We start from the raw sequence: 20716 nt of genomic DNA, 5'->3' as shown, positions 1-20716 counted from the left end.
GCACGCATGCGGATGACGGAGGGGGCGAAGGGAGAACGCTGCGGTTCCGCCTTAGTGCGCGTGCGCATCTATCGGGGCCTCTGTGGGGGTGTAACACAGAGGGAGAGAGGGTGGTTATGGAGATAGCAGGTTCGAGTCCCGCCTCGTCAGTGCCGTTGGCTGGATTCGGTAGGGTGGAGCGGCAGGGAGGCATTTTGGGTCCTGGGCCGAGGAAGTGCTGAGAACACAGGAATGAATTAGACCGGCGTGAGTGCTGGAAGACAACCCGCTCTGTGGAAGGAGACAGATCAAATCACTTAGGGAAAGGGCTCAGGTCCGGTTGGACCCTGAAGCACGGCCAGGAGCACTCCAGGCAGAGGGAAAGGTCTAGACTGGTTTGGATTCAGAGTTCCCCCGGGGTGGGAGGTGAGGCCGCACAGATGGGCAGCTCAGATCCTGAAGGGTCTCCAGGGGCAGGTTCTATCCTGAAGGTACGGGAGACGGAGACGGGGGGGTGGAACAGGACCACGTATTAAGTCCCTCGGCGGCTGCAGTGGAGGAGGAACCCAGGACTAAGGGCCGAAAATTGAAGACGCCTGTGGCGGAGCCCTGTGCACGCCTGAGGGGAATACCGGGCTGAGAGCGCGGCCCGCGGAGAGCGCATGCGCAGCGCCTTAGCGAGGGCCGGCGGTTACCTTTGGGGGGAAAGCTCCCTCCAGAGGATGGTGATTCATAAATATGTCGGCGAATGGGGGGGTGGGGGATTTACCATTTTTCTTTTGAAATCTTACTTAAAATGTTTTCTAATTTCTGTTTTAACAGGGAATACAGGTACATTCTGACAGAATTCAAGCACCTAATGGGGTACACAATAAAAGTAAGTCTCCTACTCTGGTTCCCATATTCCGTTCCTAAAGCACCGGCTCCCAGTTTCCTTCTGGAACTGCTCTTAAAGCATTGGCGTTAAGAGCTTGAGTTCGCATAAATGTGGGTTCACATAAATGGCAGCCGACCTTAGCCAAGTTCCTTAACCCTCTCTGCCCCCGTTTCTAAAATGAAGTTGGCAGCACCTTGTGATATTAACGGCAGTTAAATGGATGAAAGTTCCCAGAACAGTGCCTGGTGCATAGTAGCACTATGTGTTGTCATGTTTTGTGGTTTACAGTTGGTAATGATAGTGATTGATTCTGAGCCGCCCTCTCCCCTGCAAGCCTCATCCCTGTTGCCATTTTCTCAGTACCTGTGCCGGGTGGAACTGTCTCCGGGCTGCCACAGGCTTGGTGAAAACACTAGTCACACAGACCTAAGTTGAGAGCCCTGTTGATGGATTCTCCAGACTGTGGGTGTTTCCCAGAGACACACATGACAATCAGGCCATCTGTATTACGTCTTGTCAGTGTTCCTCTTTAGCATCTTAATCTCGGTTAGGTCGTTATCAGTTTTTCTTAACTGAATTTCTCAATCCCAGAACACCCTTCATGCCAGTTTCACAACTCCGAGCAACCCTCAGGTGGAAATGACTTAAAAAGGAAAAAGAAGGGGCCTGACATTGACATTGGGCCCACTGTGTACCAGGCTGTGTTTTATATACATCACTACAACCTTTTCCCCTCCCCATTTGACAGATGCAGAAAATGAGTCTGAGAGAGAAGGTCCTTACAGAAGTCCCCTAGCCAAGAAGCAGCAGGGCCTGGATTCAAATGCAAGCCTGTCTCACCACAGAGCAAGCCCACATTTTTTCCTCTGGCAGCGGGCAGCCCGCCTAGTGGTGAGTCAGTGGTGCAAACAAGCACCCAGAGACCTGCCTTTTCTCATATTAGTGACATGGTTGTGTGGATGTACCATGCTTTTTATCCATTTCCCTATTGATAAACATTTAGGCTGTTTCTGAACTTTAGCTCTCACATTTGCTGCAGTTAATATCATCATACATCTGATTGTATGTATATGGTAGTATTATCAGTGATATCTTGTTTGAAGTAGAATTGCTGGGTCCAGGGTATAAACTCGGGAATTTTGAGAGCTATTGCCAAATGATCTGTTCATTTCTTCATTCACTTGTCTGTTCATTTTATTCATCTATTTTGAGTGAATTATGGAAGTTTAGTAAGCTGCCAAGCGTGGCTGTAGGCTAGAGATCCTACAGTGAATAGGAAAGAGCACTTGCCCTCTAGCAGCAGATGTTCTAGTAGAACAGATGATGTCAGGTAAAAGATACTTGGAAGGAAAAGTCAGGGTAAGGAAATTTTGAGTGACAGAGGTCAGAGAGTGCAGGTGGTTGGAGAGGGCTCTCTGAGGAGGTGACATTTGAGCAGAGGCCTGAAAAAAGGTAAGGAAATGAGCCATATGAAGATGCTGAAAAACAGTCAGTGGAAAGACCCCTGGAAGAAGCAGGAGTGGAGCCGGCTGTTCAAAGATTGTCAGGGTGACCAGGTGACTAGAGCAGAGCAAGGGGAAGAGAGGAAGGATTGTTTAGGAGTGGAGCTATGGAGAGGAGCCAGGTTACATAGGGTCTTAGAGGCCATGATAAGGACTTTGGAAGTTACTTCTCAGGTATAACGGGAAGCCATTGGAGGCCGTGAGCAAGGACCAGCATGTTGGGATGTATGTTTTATAAAAATTTCTGTAGTGAACACGCCAAATTAATGACAGTGGTTGCTTGTGGGGATGAGGGTCATAGACCCATGGATCAGAGTTGTGAGGATGACTGTTTAAGACTTCTGCATTTTTGAGCCATGTGACTGTTTATGCACAAAAATGTTAAAGCAGTGCTGGTTGCTGTGGGGAAGATGGCCTGCAGCTGGGCAGGCATGGACACAGGCGATGAGGAAACCCATGTCCCTGCCTGGACGGGAGATGATCGTGACTCAGGAAGAGGGTTGTGTGAGAGGAAGCATGAGTCAGGGATGACTTAAAAGTTATCCTAAAGGTTTTGGGCTTGACCAACTGGATGAAGAGTGATGCTTTTTTATGAAGATGAATTACGAGTCATCTTGATGGGAAATTGACAAGTTTGAACTTACTCTGAGATACTCACTAGATATCAAGTAAGGAGTGACACTTTGGGGGAGAAACCAGGATTTGTAGATATACAGGTTTTACTGACTTTATGAAATTGTATTTTATTAAAAAAATTCTTTTTGCATTATGAAATTTTAAAAGCAAACACAAAGGTATTGTGGTACGAAGAATTCTCACATGCCCATCACTCAGTATTGATAGTCATCTATGTTTTACTTCTGTTGTTCTCTTTTCCCCTCCCACACATAAGCACAGTTTTTACTTGGAGTTTCTTTACTTTTTTAAAAGCACATCTCAGATGTCTTGTCATTTTATTAGCAGCTATACAAGTATGCTCCATTTGGAGCTTTCAGTGTATAGATGGTACTTAAAGCCCTGGAATTGGCTAAAACCATCCAGGCTGAGTGAGTAGACAGAGCAGAGGCTAGGCCCTGGGGCCTCCCACATCTAGAAATCAGGGGAAGGACCAGCACCCCAGAAAGGGGCTGACAGAGAGTAGGAACATCAGCAGAGGAGGTGACCTGGAGCCAAGGGAACAAAGGGTTCCAAAGAGACGGTGATCAGCTGGGGACCAGAGGTCCGGGGAAGTTGTTAGAGGTAGGCGTGGGGTCCACCATGAAGAAAACATGGCTTTTGGGGCACCTGGTGGCTCAGTCAGTTAAGTGTCTGCCTTCAACTCAGGTCATGATCCCAGGTTCCTGGCTCCCTTCGCGGGGGGGGGGTGGAGTCTGCTTCTCCCTCCTTCCCCCCCCCCCCCCCCCCGGTTGTGCTCTCTCTTTCTCATTCTGTGTCTCTCTCAAGTAAGTAAATAAATAAATATTTATTTTAAAAAAGAAAAAACATGGCTTTCTTTTTATCCCCCAGTCTAACTTCACAATATCGTAATTCAGATTCTGTGAGGAAAAGTTTACAAGTATTTTTCTTCAACCCTTTTTTGATGAGATGGAGCTTACGTGTGATAAAGTGCAAAGGGCACAGACCTTAAGGGTACAGTCAGTGAATTTTTACGAATTTTTACGAATCTATGTCCTGCTGTAACTACTAACCAGGTCAGGATAGAGGTCATTTGCAGCACCCCAGAAATTTGTTTGGTGCTGTTTTCCTGTTAGTTCCCCCACCCCACATTGATCTGATTCCGGTCATAGACAAGTTGTGGCTGCTCTTGAACTTCGTATAAATGAAATCTTACAGCAGGTCTCCTGTGCGTCTGGTTTCTTTTGCTCTTTATGTCTGCGAGAATCTTCCATGTTGTTGTATGAAACGGAGAGTGACTCTGTAAGAACTTGCTTTTAAGGATTTCTACATCCCGGTTATTTTACAATATCTAAACTCTGAATTTGAATTCCAGATGTTTTGCAATTCGGTAAGTACGTAGTGAACTTTAAACATAACGCGGTATCTAAGGTGCTTGAAGTGCTAGTGGGGTGTTTTTAAGGCGGGAGAAGTTTCATTATGTTCATACGCTTCGGAACAGGGTCCTGAAAGAGGAAAGGGGGGGTTGCTGACAGAGGACAGGTGGAGAGAGGAATTGGACTTGAATTGAAGAGGGGCCCGTTCATCCTGGTAAAAGAAAGGAAAGCTGTGCCATCTGACATCCCCTCCAAATTGTAAAAACCACTCTTGTGTCTTCTGTGTTGGCAGTTATTCCACACAGCAGAAAAGCTCAAGATAGGTCTGCAGTCTGGTGCTGATGTAAATGGTAGGGTTTCCTTTATGAACATGATGAAGAACTGGGTAAATGCTGGCAATGTTTGTTCTAAGTGGATGCGGCAAGAGGGAGAGGACAGTGGCGGGCAGGTACAACAAGGAATGTGGGGGAAGAGGAGTCCCCTGGCAGGAGCAGCTGTGATACCATGATTTATAATAACATATTTGGTATTCGTCCCATTTCTGGCTCATAGCACCTAAAACCATTGGAATTTTCTGTGGTGAGAGTGGTAGCTGTGTCTTTTGTGATGTTAATGAGGCAGCTTTTGGAAAGTACCTAGGTAACCTAGGGCTGGGGGCTTATTGCCAGGGACCCAACCTTGTGATTAGAGGTTAGAATCTCAGGTCTGACCCTTGGCCTTCGGGGAAGGGAGAAGGGGGTTGGAGCAGTTGCCAGTGGCCAGTAATTTAATTAATGATGACTATGTAATGAAGCCTCCATCAAAACCCAAAAGGACAAAAAAAAAAAACCCGAAAGACAAAAACCCCAAAAGGACAGGGTTGCGAGAGCTTCCAGGTTGGTGGGCACGTGGAGATGTGGGGAGAGCGGTGCCCCTGGAGAGTCTGGTAGCTCCCACCCTTCCCCATACCTTAGCTGGGTGTCCCTTCCATCTGGCTCTTCCTGAGTTTTATCCTGGTGTATAATAATTACTGATATATGATGTACGAGGAATCCAGTAAGTAAAATGTTTCTGTGTTTCTCTGAGTTCTGTGAGCCGCTCTAGCAAATTAATCCAATCCAAGGGGGAATTCGTTGGAACCTGTGATCTGTAGCTGGTTGGTCAGAAGCACAGGTGTCAACCCGGACTTGCCACTGGCGTCTGAAGGTTGGCGGTGGCGGTTGGGGGCGGGCGGGTGCAGTCTTGTAGGATTGAGCTCTTAACCTGTGGAATCTGACTGTCTCCAGGTAGACAGCGTGGAATTGAGTTGAAGTGTAGGACACCTAGCCAGCGTCTGAGAATTGCTTGGTGCTGGGGGGAAAAACCCACACACTGGAATTGGATGCAGAATCATTAGCAGCCAGGATGGGGTCGGGGGAGGCTGGAGGAGGGGTGGGGCCAGAGCCTGAAGAGCACCCCCAGGCGAGACCTGTGGGTATAGTAACACAATGGAATACTATTCTGCAGTGAAAAAGAGTGAGCGGCCTGGATGGATCTCGTGGTCACTGTGTGGAGCCCAAGAAGCCAGTACACACTAGCATATAGAGCATGGTTCAGAGTTGGGCAGAAGAGGTCAGGATGGTGGTTACTGAGGATGGAGGAGGGTAGGGAGGGACATGAGAGCTTTGAAGGGGCCAGAAACTTCTAGCTTGATCTGTGTGGTGGCTGCTCAGGTGAATAAATCCGTAAAAATTCATTGAGACTGCATTTAAAATGTGCGTGCTTTATGTAAAATGGTTCTCGATAAAAGAAAAAAATGAGCTGAGCTAAGGAGCTAGACTTTGACAGAAGGGCAGGTGGGAGCCCCAGAAGAGTTTTGGGCCAGGGCCAGACCCAGTCATATTTGAATGTTGAGAGAGTCCTTGGTGTCTGGGGAGGCGGGTGCATGAGAGAGGCCAGGGTCTGCCTCAGCCTCAGTTCCTGACTAGCTCTTTAACCCTAATAAGCCCCCACCCCACCCCACTCCGGGCCCTCTTTTCCCCGTCCAGTCCTCTCATGGGAGTGGGGGCAAAACAAGCAGGGGAGGGAAGAAGCCCAAAGCACTGTGAGACACCCCTTGACAGAGCTCTCTGATTCATGCCTACAGCCCTAGCCCCTGGTGCAGGGCCTTCAGGAAGTACTGATTTTGTGAGGGGAAGTGCAGAAACTGCTGGAAGGGGGGGGTCTCAAGACCGATGCCCCACCTGGGGGAATGGGTGCGGGTAGGCAGGGGCAAGATACTTCAGAGCAGGAGATCTCTCATGTGTTCTCTTAGTTTCTTAGTGAAGAGCCCCTTCTACCCAGTTCCTACCTTGTCTCACAGAAACCCCTGTGATAGAAGGTGAGGAGTTTGGGCCACCCCAGGTATTCGGTGTTTTCATTCAGTGATCTTCACTGAGGCCCTGCATATGCCAGCCCTTGACATTGAAGACACAGTAGAGAACAAACATGAAAATATGGTGCAGTCATCTCTGAGTTTCTGGATGGGCCTTTTGGCTAAGTGGGGGGCTCCGGAGCCAGGCTGCCTGGGTCATATCCCAGCTCCCCCATCTCTACTGTGACTGTGGGCAGGTTTCTTAAATCTCTCTCTGTCTCAGTTACCTCATATGTAAAACAGGGCCACAATACCCACTTTGCCTCCTTTTTAGAGATTTTGTGAGGTCATTCATCTATAAAGGACTTAGCATGGCGCTGGGCTCAAAAAATATTGTGATAGAGGGGCGCCTGGGTGGCTCAGTCTGTTAAGCATCTGCCCTCGGCTCAGGCCCTGATCCCAGGGTCCTGGGATCAAGCCCCTAGTCGGGCTCCCTGCTCAGTAAGGGACCTGCTTCTACCTCTCCCTCTGCCACTCCCCCTGCTTGTGCTCTCTCTCTCTGTCAAATAAATAAAATCTTAAAAAAAATATATTGTGATAGAGACAGATTCATGGGGCTGCGAGAGCTTCAGAAAGGGCTTCCTAGAGAAGGGGACATCCAAGCTGAGGCCTGAAGGAGTGTGCCGGTGGCAGTGGGGTGTGACTAGGGGGAATGAGTTTGGTAGGGGATCTGGCAACACAGGAGGGCTTCCTGCAGGGGGAGGGTGTTGGAAATGTCATCAGACATCCCATCTAATTCCTGTCTCCTTTACTCCCAGGTGGGCTGGCGTCCAGAGAAAGGGCAGTCTGTGGCAGTGGGTGGTACAAGCCCCAGTTTAGCTCTCAGGGCTGAAGCATGAGGCTAGCTGTGGATTTGGAGGGAAATCCAAAGATAGCTCAGCAGAAAAGGATGACTCGCAGCCCAGGCTTCCCCCCAAATTGAAGGAAGCAAGGATGAATCAGCCTCTCAAAGTAGAATGAAGCTGCTGTGGGAAGCGAAACCTCGGTTGGAGGTTCAAGGCCACTCTGCCTCTGACTCACCTCAGACAGGGCAGAAGGAGGGCTTAGCCGCAGGGCGGGCAGGGTGTGAAATCGGGCCTGCAGCCAGATTCCTGGCCTCTAGACCTGGCTCCTCTTGAAACCTCAGTTTCTGCATCTTCACAATGGGGTGGAGCAGGGCAGGAAGTGGTTGTGGTGATTTACAGAAAGGGAGCACACAGTTGGACCTCCAGAAGTCCCAGCCCTTTCCCTTTTCTTGTCTAAGTCTTAGCAGATATTGAAATGAGTATGTGGGATGGTTTGGGGTTCTTGTTGAGTAGTCATCTAGGTTCTGGTGAGATGAGTGGGGGGGAAAGGGCAGCAGAAGAAAGCAGCTACGTGTTGTCTGAAAATCAATAGCAATAATAAAAATGATCAACTATCTCTTGTGTGTTTGGTTCTTACAAAATACCCGATCCTCTGTGCCACTCTCTGTCTCCGTCTTCACAGCAGTTCCATGGGAACCCATCTTAGAGGTGAGGTGAAGCCACTTGCCCAAAGTCACACAGCCGGTGGATGGCAGAGCTAGGCTTTGGACCCTGAACCAAATCCTGGATTTGAAGCCCTTGCTCTTAGCCTCAGATCTGGGCGGGGGGGGTGCTGTTGAGGACATCTTGGCCTACAGAGCTGGGAGGGGACTTAGAGGAGGCGTCTGCTTTGTAGATTGGGAAGTGGACAGGACAAGGGCCTTCCGCTTGATGACCTGCCTATTGGGAATATACATACGTTTAGAAAGAAACAGCAGCTTCTTCTGGCTTTGTTGAACATTTATTACAAAGTTAAGAGCAGAGACTGGTGAGCTGTGCTCCCCCCCACCCCACCTTCTCCCCACCAGATATTCTCTGCAGCTCTGGAAAACTGTGTTCTCCTTGCTCTCCCGCCAGGGGGCGCTCCCTCCTGCCACCTCAGCCTCAGGCCTGGTTCCTTTAGCTCCGCTATCCAGTGGTAACTAAGGCACCCCAGGATCCGGGACTCTGGGACCCAGGAGTCTCAGCCCCCTCCTCCTCTGGGACCCAGGAGTCTCAGCCCCCAGGCACCTCCACTTCTAACTGAAAGCTGGAGGTCATCCATAGCAGCATAGTAAGGATGTTTTGTCCAGGGTATATGGGGTAGTAGTGACCATTTTCCCATTTGGGGCAGGGGTTTGGGTGTGTGTGTGTGGCCACAGCCTTTCTCCTTGAGCCAGTGTCTCCTCCAGCAGCCATCAGTGAGTGAGCCCACCCTAAGGTGGGGCCCCTTTGGTCCTTGCACTTGAGGTGCTTTATTCATAGGGCTGGGTCAGGAGTAGCAGGGACAATGTCCTCCACCTCAGTCCTGGGGAAAGTAGCTTGGTTCTTCCTCCATGGGTCCTGGGGAGACAAGCAGAGAGATGGATAGATAGGCCAGAAACCAGAGGGAGAGTAAGAGCAGGGACACTGAGGTGGAGACAGATAGACACCAGTGGACCGAGGAGGAAGGAAGAGGATGGGTGTACCTGTCACCAAGAGACTGGGCTCTTGGACAGAGACCGGGAACATGTCCAGGGACAGGCAGACAGACCACACAAAGAAAAGGAGAGGGTATTGAGGGTCAGCAAAGGGGAGAAGGAATGTTTCCTTCCTCCCCTGCCAGTCTAGCCCCAACCTTAGAGTCCTTTCCTCCAGACAGGCAGAGCAGAAGAGAAAGAGTAGCATTGTCTCCAAGGCCATCCCCTCCCCCTTTAGCCACATGAGGTGCTATCCACAGGCACCCTTTCTCCAGGATGTTTTTCTGCCCGAGTCCCAGCCGCCTCACCAGCTACGTGGCCTCCTGGCTTGGTTCTGGAAGCTGCCTCGACCCCAGGGCAGTGCTAAGCAGCTCAGTCAGGGTGTCCAGCTTCCCTGCCAGTGCATCCATCCGCTTCTCCAGGGCCTGATGTGAGCTGCTCAGACCCAGCTGCAAGTCACACAGGATCATGTGCATCTGGGCAGAGAGAGGGTCGGAGGTATCAGCAGGCTGAGGTAGACTTCCTCCTTATCCCAGCTGCTTGGCTTGGTGCTTTTCACACATGGTTTAAATCCTCTTAAAAGTGTGGGGAGTGAGAATTCTGTTCCCATTTTTACAACTATGGAAACGGGCCTGGAGCAGTTAAATGACATGCCCAAGGCAGCAGCTAGAGTAAAGCCTGGTACATAGAAGGTAGGTGCTCACCTAGTATTTGTGGAATTGATAAATGACTTCAAAATCCACATAGCCCTTTCATTACCTTCTCAAACTAGGAGTCACAGCTTCGTCCCTGAGGGTGTGTGAGCTTTCTATGAGAATTCTCTAATTCTCAGTTTTTGGCTGGATAATCTTCAAAAATTATGACCTGCCAATTCTGGCAGATCTAGGCCACCACCTCCTCACTGAGACCTGCCATGCAGGCCTGTGGGCCCACATCTCTGACTGTGCTTGCCATGGTATTGATGCCAAGGGCCACTGTTTGATTTGTCTTGGGCTAATGAGAAAAAGCAAAGGCCGCTTGATAAGCAAAAGGTGCTGTGAGCCAAGAGAACGGGTGTGACGTCACCATCCCTAAGCACTGGCTGAATCAGGTGGTCCCAGCCGAAGAAGGGCAAGCTGAGTCTGCCTCGGCCAGGCAAGCCTGCCCAGCACAGAAGCCCCTGTGGCTCTGGGCCCCTCTTACTGACTTTTACTGAAACAATGTGCCCCGTCTGTGTCAGTGTTGTTAATTTGCGTTTTATTGGTTTTGCCATTTGTGTTTGAACTTGGTTTTTGTATATTTGCTTTGGTTTTATTGTTGTCTAAGAGTCATAGTTGGAAGGAATTTTATTTTATTTATTTATTTATTTAAAGATTTTATTTATTTATTTGACAGAGACTCAGAGAGAGAGGGAACACAAGCAGGGGGAGTGGGAGAGGGAGAAGCAGGCTTCCCACCGAGCAGGGAGCCCGATGTGGGGCTCGATCCCAGGACTCTGGGACCACGACCCGAGCCCAAGGCAGACGCTTAACGACCGAGCCACCCAGGTGCCCCTGGAAGGAATTTTATATCCGTCCACATTAACTCGACAATAAAAATAATGTAAAACCAAACACTGGAGTTCTTTGTGCAATTTCTCTTCCTTTTTTTCTTTTTTTTTTTAAGCTTGAAAGGGATCAGTCCCCTCCATGAGTTTAAGAAACCATCACATCATTCATTCAACCACAACCCTTTGTCGAGTGCATGTGTGTGCCAGACCCCTGCCAGTGTTCGCTGTGCTGGGGCCAGATGTCCCTGCCAGCCGCCCCGACCTCCCTTTTCTTCCAGACCCCTCCTCCCACAGGGCCCTGGTACCTTGGAGATGTCCACCATGGAGTTCACTTGTTCCCGGAGCTTTCTGTGTTTCAGCCGTACCTGGCGGAACCTGTGGGAAGAAGCCGGAGGTCAGAAGTGACCCCAGCTCGGGGATGGGATAAGGAGAGGAGAGACTCGCATAGACGCGGTCCGGTGAGGAAGAGTTGCCAGAGCTAGAGCACCCCTGAGCCCATCTCTTAGGTATCCTGACCCCCACACAGAGTGGCACGGGCCCACAGACGCAGACGTGCAAGACAAGCCATCACAGAGTCACCGTGAGGTCTGGGTGGACACTGTTCGGTGAGCCCAAACACGGGTGTCCTGACCTGGGCACACACATTCGCTCACACACACCATGCAGAAGGGAGGAGATGTGCACAGAGAGAGGCCCTCACCTGTTGATGGCGGCCAGCAGCCTGCGCTGGTGCTTGCGGGCAGCCCCACGGTCCTTCCTGCGCGTGTGTTTGTAAAACATCCAGGCCTCTTGCAGCACTCGGGCAGCTGATTCCTTCATCTGGGGGTGGGCACAGTGTCAGTGGAGGCAGACCCCTAGGGCTCTGGGACGAGGGGGACGGCGTCTGGACTCCCGGGTCTGAGGGAGGCGTGTGCTGTGGGTGCCATGTACCCATTCTCACCTCTTTGGCGTACTGGATGTCCATCATGAAGTTGTGCACATGCTTCTCTGCCTTATTAAACTCCAGCTTCCGGGCCACCACAGCCACCAGCAGGGCTGTGCAGCAGACCCCCTGTGGGAACAGCAGACACTATGACAGGAGGGCTGGGGGGCTCCTGTGCCATCAGACTCCCTCAGCCCCTCCCGACAGCCTCTGAAGGCAGGCAAGACCACCCCTGGTTGACAGACAAGCAGGCCCAGAGAGGGGAACCGGGGTCCCACAGCCCCGAGGGGTAGAGCTAGAATCAGAGGTCATGTGTCTGAGTCCCACTTGTGTGTGTAGTGTTTATACCACCAGAATGCCCTCTTTTGTTAAAGGTGTGATTGGAGAAGGGGAGAAGGGCTGATTCTGGGTGAGAGGCAGAGCTCGGGCTCCTGCGGGAGCCCTTCCTCCCCACTGCTCACACCCAGTTGGCCATCAGGTCACCAAAGGTGTCCTTCCCCTTCCTCCCACCCCCATGGCTCCTGCTCAGTTCTGGCCCTGTCCCTTCCCTCCTGGACCATCTCCAGCTTTCCTCTCTCCTGACCCGATGCTAGGGAGATCTAACAATTATGACCCCGCCCCCTTACCCTAATCTAGGCTCCCACTGCCCCAAACTTCTTACCCTTGCTTTCAGAGCCTTCAGAGCTCTAGGCCTCTCCTCCAGACAACTCAGCCTGGCCTCATTCTGCCTCACCTGCCCGAGCATCTTGGTCTGAACACTCTCCCCTTCTCCCTAGGCCTCTGATCCATCAGCTGTTTGGTGGTACCTGCTGCTCTTCCTTGAGTTACAGTGAATTTTCTTCTGAAGTCTTCCCCTTTCCCAAGCTGTGTCTCAGCTCATGAAAACTCTGAACAATTTACTAGTCACAAACGATGGCTCCAGGACCGCTCGTGTTCCAAGCCCAGCTCTGAGCACGTTACTTAATCTCTCAGGGTTTCACTTTCTTCCCTGTACGATGGGCATGCCCTCACAGTAGTACTCTGTGGATTCCTTAAGCTAACACCCGGAAAGTCAGAGCAGTGTCTGGTACAGAGTATGTACTCGATAAAGTTAGTTATGATGATTCCATTTTGGGGGGAACCTCTCTGCCAGGAGGTGGGCTGTGAGCTCAAGTGCAAATCGCCTGATCTCTCTTGGTCTGTTTCTCTTTGTGTCAAATGAGGGAGGAGGTCCCAGGCAGCCCTGAGGGTCCCTGACCCTTTGGGAGTGTTTCCCTGGCTGAATCTCTGCCCCTCTTTCCCACTTCTGTGGGGAGGGAATCACGCTTCCCCATCACCCCATGCACCACCAGTGGAAATGTAGCGTATCCTTTCTGGGACATCAGGGCTGGGGCTGGCAGCCTGAGTCCCTGAGGGTGGGAGGAGCCAGAGCTCATGCGTAGGTGAAGGCCAAGGCCTTGGGTGCTGGGTCCTGGAAGAGGATAGGGGCTAGGTAGGGGGAACTGGATGCCTGGGTCTATGAAGGGAACGTGGTAGAAGTCTGGATTCAGGAGGAGGCCGACTCTGGGGAGCCTCTGCTTCATATCTGACATGAGCTAGAGTAGGGGCAGCTGGATGCTTGGGACGAGTTACAAATAACAGCCTTCCCTCCCCGCCCCGCACCCCTTGACCCATTTACCGAGCATTTCCTATCTGCTGGGTGCTGAGACCCTTTACGTGGTTTAATTCATCTCAGGAACTCCATGAGGAGTACACTAGTATCAGCATCCCCATTTTATAGATGAGGAAACTGGGAGATTATAGGCTTGATCCTAGCTGGGAAGTGGCAGATGCAGGATTTGAAGCCAGGCAGCCTGACCCCACAGGCATGCTTTTGATGAAGCCTTAATGGAGGCTGGAGACTGGGTTCCTGGGTCCTGGAGGAGCCTAGAGCTGGGAAACCAGGGGCCTGTGTCCTAGATGATTGGGAGGGCAGGGGGGTGAGGGGCAGGATGTCTGAGCCTTCATGAGGCTCAGGGCTGGATTCCTGGATTCTGGAAGGAAATGGGGCTGGGAAGTCAGGGGCCTGTGTTCCCGAGGACGGTGGGGCCTAGGGTCCTAAGTTCCAAAGAGAGCAAGGACTTAGGGGATGGATTCCTGGATTTTGAAAAGAAATGGGGCTGTGGCATCCAGACACCCAAGTTTCTTGGGGGTGGTGGCCTTGGGTGCCTTTGTTGGCTCCATGATTTCTTTGGGCCCAGGGGATAAGCAGTTGGGGGTAGGGGTAGGGTCCCTGAGGGGGCTGTACTCACCATGACTCCAGTGCAGAGACAAACAATCTTGCCCCACACGGTGCCTGGCACCACGTCTCCATAGCCAATGGTCAGGAATGTGATGGGGATCAGCCACAGTGTGTCTGAAAGGTGTCCGGTGGCATTAACGGCCTGCCTGTGGGGAAGGATGGGTTAGTCCTGAAACGCTACCCCAGGGGTTCCCGTGATGTCTGATACTCTCCTTCCTAACACACCTACAGTCCCCAGAAGCACTCAGAGAAAAAGTAAGTTCTGGGCTTTGGAGGGCCTGCCTGGCTTCCTCTCAGCTGTGTGAGCTGGGCAAGATTCGCTCAGCCACTCTGGGCTGTGGGATTTGAACCTGGATCCAGCCAATTTCAAAGCCTGTTTGGTTTTGGCTGGGCTACCAGGACTGCTGCTTTCAGAGCAGGTTGAGGGGTTGAGAGGGGGCAGAAACCCAGCCCAAAGTCCTCTTGTCACACCCTGTCAGCATCCACCCAGAGGGAAGGGGTGACTTTTTCTCTTCTTCTTTTTTTTAAAGATTCTATTACTTTTTTAAACTAATCTCTACACGCAACGTGGGGCTCAAACGCACAACCCCGAGATCAAGAGTTGCACACTCCACTGATTAGGCCAGCCAGGAGTGCTTTTTTCTAATGTCCATAAAGATGCTCTGTGGCCTACAGGTGGCCCTGTTAAGACTAAAAAGGCAGGACCCTGTCCTCCCTTCCCCTCACTTCATAGAAGGGGACATTTAGTTCCAGCCATGGAAGGGACTGAAAATCCTGATGTATCTAAACTTGAGCCTGCAGACCATTGCATCAGGGTCATCAGGGAAAGCTTCATTCATGAGGCCCCAGACATGTCAGACCCACTAATCTAGTGTCTGAAGGTGGGGACTGAATTTGCACTGTTAGGCCCTGCTCCCCTCATCCAGAAGTACATTCAGGTTTGAGGAACTTCTGCCTTGGGGTTCAGAAATTTGACCTCCTGCCTACCCTCCCATTTTTCAGATGAGAAACATGGTGGGAGGAAAACATCCTACAAGATGAATGAGTTTAAAATCGTGAGAGATGAGAATTGCTGGGGAGACTTCAAAGATGGTAAAATGTGACACCCCTTTTACAGATGAGGAAACAGAGGGTCAGAGAGGAAGGATCTAAAGCCAGTTCTTGTCATTCCCCACTTCCCCTCAAGAATCCTTTGCCAGGGCGCCTGGGTGGCTCAGTCGTTAAGCGTCTGCCTTCGGCTCAGGTCATGTTCCCAGGGTCCTGGGATCGAGCCCCGCATCGGGCTCCCTGCTCAGCCGGGAGCCTGCTTCTCCCTCTCCCACTCCCCCTGCTTGTGTTCCCTCTCTAGCTGTGTCTCTCTGTCAAATAAATGAATAAAATCTTAAAAAAAAAAAGAATCCTTTGCCAGATGTACCAAACCAGAGGTTTCCAAACTTGAGCCTGGGTCAGAATCCCCTGTTAAAACAGATTGCTGGGTCCCCACCTGCCAGAGTTTTGGATTTGGTAGGTGTGGGTAGGGCCTGAGAATTTGGATTTGCAGTAGGTTCACAGGTGATGCTGCTGGTCCTGGAACCACACTTTAAGACCCACTGGCTAAGATTACCATCACTTTCTTTATCTGTAAGAGAGAGAACCTGAGGCCCGGCTTCCAGTCTGTCCAGCAGGCAGCCTGGAATCCTGTATCCATTCCCTGCAGGAAATTCCCTTCCAGAGCAGCCCCAAATCACCACCGCCCCAGGATCATGGGGAGCACCTACAGGGCATCTGTGCTAATTCAGAAAAGGTGTCACCGTCCTCCAAGGAGGCAGTTGCAACCTTTGGCCGGGCCCCAGTACCTGGCTTTAGAGACTGAACAGGTGCCCCGAGACCTGAGGCAGGACAGGTGTGGAGGCAGGAAAGGAAGGGCTTGCTAGGGTGTGTGTGTGTGTGGGGAGACGGGAGGCGGCAGGTGGAGGAAGGGCAGAGCTGGCCCGTTGGTTCCTCCCACCCCAGTGGATGGGTGTGGACAAACAGCTTTCTCTCTGCTCTGGCCCAAAGGGGCCCAAGCTGTACCACTGCCCGCGGCAGCTGTGGCTGTGAAGGGCTCCTCAGATGCGCCAGGGACCCCCCACCGCTCACCCCCAGCACCCTCACCTCTCGGCCACCGACAGCACCCAGGCGGTGGTGAGCCAGAGGCCAAGCGTGAGGCAGAGCAGCAGGCGGCCGGGGTGCGTGTTCATGTACAGCTTGGCCACGAACCAGTGGCGGAAGCGGACCTGGTTGAGGGCGCCGATGCTGCGGTAGGACGCGTTGAGCAAGACGCCGCTGCGCAGGAGGACGGCGCGGGGCACCAGGTAGAGGCGCAGCAGCATGGCCAGCGACAGCAGCGCCTCGCCCTCATCCAGGAAGCCCGGCCAGGACTGCGTCGCCATGGGCCGGGACCCCAAACCCTGGGCGCACGGCGGGCCCCGCACCGGCGTTGGGTGCAGCCCGCACACAACCAGCTCCAGCACCATCTGCGCCGCCCGCCGCCCGGTCAGCGCCACGCGCCAGTCCCGGAGCCCGTTGTCGGTCATGAACAACTGCGGGGAGGGGACAGACGGGGGAGGGGGTCACACGGAGGTCAGGCGGCCTCCCGCCTGCCAGAGCCAAGAGATAAGGGGGGGGGGGCGCGCCCAACGGCCGGGGCGGGTGGGGCTGGGGAGGGTGGGGAAGGAGTGGGGCAGGACCTTGAGGAGGACGTCTCTCCACTTTCTTCCTCACCCCCTCCCCCTCAGTCTCAGCCCACTTCCAGAATTTCCTGTGTACCCCACATTGTTCTATATATCGAAGATACAGGTGCACAGAGCAGAAAGCCCTGCCTCCCCGGAGCTTACAGTCCAGATGCACGGAGCCATCTCCTCCTGTTTCTGGGGGCAGGGGTAGTAACTAACTGAAAACCGCACATACCATTGGCAATGACAATAGCGAACATTTACAGGCCACTTTGAACGGGCCAGGCACTGCTCTGTCTCCTTTGCATGTTATGACTCAGGGGATGCTCACAACACAGTGAAACTGAAAGCCTTTTTACCCCCATTTTACAGATGCAGAAACTGAGGCCCAGGTCTCTCAGGTGTAGCAGCACAGCTGAGCTACAGATCCAGGCCACTTAACTGTTTCAATGGCTGCTATTATGTACTTTTTACTGAGCAGGCACTGCAGGGGGAATTACTACACATGATGGATAACCCGCATTTTATATACAAAGGTTTCCGGGGATGGGGGAAGGGGTAAAGGCAACAGGATATAGGGATGTGGGGGATGGGATGAGGGGAGAGCTCGGGTGGAGAGTTGAGTGTCTGGGTGGGACATGACATGGGAGGGGGGCAATGGGTGGGAAGACCCCCCCTGGGTATAGAGGGTAATTGGCACAGAGGTGGGGAGCTCAGGAGTAGGGAAGGACCCTCAGGTGCATAGCCTGGATTTCAGATTGCTTGGGACTAGAATAGGTGGGTCCTCAGGGATGGAGGACAGAGATCTGGGGGGCTGGGCCTGGAGTGAGGCTGCCTGGGGGTGGGAGCTCTCAGCATCCATGGGCATGCAAGGGGAGACAGGGCTGCAGGTGGAGCATGAGACTGGGTTGCTCCAGGAGGCTCAGTCTATCTGTGGTTATTCTCATCTTGGTGGGTGAGGGTGTGGGCAAATCTCAGGGTGGAGAAACCTCATTACTCAGACCAGGAGGAGGAGGAGGGTGGAAAGTGTGAGCTGACAGGGAGTGGTGGGGGCTGGGGGGAGCAAGGAAGGGGCCCAGGGATGGGGCCTGCCCTACCTGGACCTCTTTGGCGTGAAATGCCACGATAAGACAAAGGAGCAAGAAGGTGGAAATGCTGATCATGCATTTAACCAGGAACAGGTAGAGCGCCCACTGTGGGGAGGGACAGAAAAAGGGGTAAGATCCTAGGTCCCCAACTGGTCAGTTCCCTCCATCTTCCTCCCATAATGCCATCCCTTCTCAATTCCCAATCTCCTGGCCTCCTCCACCCATTCCTCCCTGCCTGTTCCCCCCCCCAACCTGATTCCACCCGATGTCTCAGGTTGGGGGAACTCTCAAAACCATCATCTGGTCCCCAGGGAGAGTGCCCTCTTCCTTCCCAGACTGACAGCCCTGGCTTAGACGCCAGTATATACCCTCCTCTTCAGCCATTCTCCTAGGATCCACACCTGAGGGGAGACCTTGCAACTTACAGCCCTTTCTAATTCCCCCATCCCCTTCCCCACCAAAAATAGTTCCTCAGTTAGGGGGTGGGGGAGTGGGGAGGTCTAGAAACAGACATCTGGCCTCTAAAAAGCTCCCCTTCCCTTCCCTGACCACACAGCTGGTCCAGCCTGAGAAAGCAACCTGCCCTAGAAGGTCCTACCACCTTCCCAATTCCCCAAGGAGCCTAGAAATGATCACCCAATACCCAGGGAGTGAATGACACCCTCCTACTCCCCACCCCATCCAGGGCACTTGGTCTCTCAGGGGCCCTGGCCCCTGCATCTCCTTCCCCCTGCCCTCTCTTCTGGCTCTAAGCCCAGGGCAGATCTGGCCGGAAGCACATGGCCTCCAAAAACCACGGAGAGATTTTTTTCCCCCTCTCTTTGTGTGGCAATACCTTGGAGAGATCTAGAATTCTGGAAGGAGAGGTTTAGTGGGGACTGGGACTGCTGGATTCCCTAGGAGGAGTGGGGAGGGGTCCCTGTGTGAGGAGTGTTGTCAGGGAGAAGGATCCACCTGGGCTCCCATGCTGAGCTTAGCACCTGTTTCTCCACAGATGTCTGCCAGCTCCCCACTGCAGGGCCAGGGCCCCACCTCCGTGCAGGGGAAGAGGGCCAGTTTCCTGCTCCAGGGGGCCTGCCCCCCCAGCCCTCCCCGAACAATGGTGCTGTTGTTCTTAGCCCTCCCCTACCCCTTCATCCTTCTAAGGCTCCCTGGTTCCCTGTCTCTTTCTTTAGTTTGTCCCAAACTCTACTCCACTAGACATACCCCCTGCCCACACTGCACACCACTTCTCTCTACTTGGCTGGTTCCTCTTCCCCCAAATCCCTGACTCAGTCTGAAATTTCCCTGTCTCTGGGGATGCTTCTGTTTCGATCTCTATTTATGTCTGAGGGTCTCTGTTTCTGTCAGACTTTCCATCTCTCTGTGTGTATCTCAATTTGGGGAGCTCTGTCTTTCTCTGTGGCTGTACTTCTGTCTCTTACTGCATCGTCGTCTCTGTCTCACACCGCCTTTGTCTCTCAGCGTCTCTGTCTCTCCGTCGCAGTCTCTCTCCGCCCCTCCCCCTGCTGATATCTCCATCTTCTTCCCCTGCACTCCCCCACTTGGGCACCTTCCTCCCCTCCAGCCCCTCCCCCCTGGGGAGCAGGTGTCTGGGTCCCTGCAAAATGAGCTCCTAAGACTGAGATGGAGGTGGGGAGGAGGCATGGATGTTGTTGAGGCACAAGTAGAAAGGGGGCTGAGGAGGACCCCTAGGGTCACATATCTCACCCCTCACCCCCAGTTTACAGATGGGGAAACTGAAGCTCAGAAAGCTGCAGCAGCTTCCCCAGAGTCCAGCTGCTGGAGGCAGCAGCCTGGCAGATGGCAGAGGGAAGGAAGAAATGAGAGGTGAGAAGGGGGAGAGAGGGAGTGGGGTAGGAAAGACCCCCTGTCCCTTCCCATCTGCCAGGAGCTCAGGTCCCCACCTCCCCTGCTGGGTGGGGTGCTGAAGCGTGGGAGCGGCGGGTAGGCCCTGGCCATGCTTCCTGTTGGCATGGGCTTCGGCGGCCCCACCCCCTCTGTGCCTGCTGCCCTGGCCTCGGCTGCCCGGCCAGAGGAAGCTGGCCTGCCCTGACCCTCCATGTGGCTCCTGGTCACTTCGGAACTGCCCTCCTCCTCCGCGGCCCCCGAATCCAAGCCTGAGCTTCCCTCCTCCAGGAATGCCCCCCAACTCAATCCTCACATCAGCGCCCCCCAGCCAGCCTGATTCCACATTCCTTACCCTAGACAGTTCTCCAACCCCTCCTTTCCGGTTAAGCAATTCTGTTCTGTCCTTAATCCACTGATTCTGACCCCTGTCCTCCATCTGCCCCATTGCTGCCCAGACCGAGGCTGGAACGTGCCTAGAGCCTGCTCAGACCTGTCCTGGCCCCACCTGTCCTTTTCCTCCCCACTCACACTAGCCTCAGTCAGGCCCCCCTTCCCCCCAAAGACGCTCTAAGCCTCCTTCAGACCCAGGAGCCTGGGCTCCCAGCCCCCTCCCCTGGGACCTAGGAGTCCAAGCCACTGTACACCTACTTCTCCACTATGCCCCAGACTAAATAGCTTGCAGACCCTGGGGAGGCTGGGAATGATGGACATGGGAGGGGCAGGGGGTTGTTTTCCATATCCCACCCCCACCCCAGCCAGTTTCTTTTAGTCTCTGCCCTTCGCTGCTGCTGAGGCACTGGGTAAACCTGAGTTTAGATAAGGACCGAGGAGCTGCCGCCTACTTGGAAGAAGTTAATCTTTCTCCCCACCCTCCCTTCACTGAACCTGAGGCTACCTCTCCCCTGATCTGTTCTTGGGAGATTGGAGGATCTGATCAGCCACCCCCCTGGCCTCCAGGGGTCCCGGACCTCCAGCTGTCCCATTGCAAACCTTCAAAGACTGAGGCACTGTGACCCCTGTTCCCTTCCTTTTGCAGAGACAGCCCTGAGCATTTACCTCCCTTGGGTCCCAGGAATCCAGAACCTCAGCCCTCTCCTCCTTCAGACCCAGGAGTCCTGACCCCCAGGTCCTCCCCCCTCAGACTTAGGACTCCGGACCCCCAGCCCCTCCCC

At 53.1% G+C, this 20716-nt stretch overlaps 1 protein-coding gene and 1 long non-coding RNA gene across 3 annotated transcripts in view; one reads left to right on the top strand and one right to left on the bottom strand.

Annotated features, from left to right (window-relative positions):
• The first annotated feature begins 71 nt into the window (after nucleotides 1-71).
• Nucleotides 72-10610, top strand: LOC116622085. 2 transcript variants are annotated; one of them, XR_004297528.1, is made up of 4 exons: nucleotides 72-168; nucleotides 802-856; nucleotides 1605-1747; nucleotides 10577-10610. It is a non-coding gene; the product is annotated as an uncharacterized LOC116622085 (long non-coding RNA). The 2 variants fall into 2 exon arrangements; XR_004297527.1 differs by lacking the exon at nucleotides 10577-10610 and having other exon boundaries at nucleotides 1605-3672.
• The window catches only part of KCNN4 (potassium calcium-activated channel subfamily N member 4), a 14781-nt gene continuing 2571 nt past the window's right edge, over nucleotides 8507-20716 (bottom strand). The window contains exons 2-9 of the mRNA XM_032388264.1: nucleotides 17703-17798; nucleotides 16046-16473; nucleotides 13923-14058; nucleotides 11671-11781; nucleotides 11431-11549; nucleotides 11036-11105; nucleotides 9511-9678; nucleotides 8507-9086 (exon numbers count right to left, since the gene is read on the bottom strand). Of these exons, the coding sequence (XP_032244155.1) occupies nucleotides 9514-9678; nucleotides 11036-11105; nucleotides 11431-11549; nucleotides 11671-11781; nucleotides 13923-14058; nucleotides 16046-16473; nucleotides 17703-17798 (1125 nt within the window). The 3' untranslated portion in view covers nucleotides 8507-9086; nucleotides 9511-9513. The remainder of the gene's footprint in view (nucleotides 9087-9510; nucleotides 9679-11035; nucleotides 11106-11430; nucleotides 11550-11670; nucleotides 11782-13922; nucleotides 14059-16045; nucleotides 16474-17702; nucleotides 17799-20716) is intronic.

Source organism: Phoca vitulina, unplaced genomic scaffold (assembly GCF_004348235.1).
Source record: "Phoca vitulina isolate PV1807 unplaced genomic scaffold, GSC_HSeal_1.0 scaffold52, whole genome shotgun sequence".
In the NCBI taxonomy this organism is placed as follows: domain Eukaryota; kingdom Metazoa; phylum Chordata; class Mammalia; order Carnivora; family Phocidae; genus Phoca; species Phoca vitulina.
This window is presented reverse-complemented; position numbering and strand designations above follow the sequence as displayed.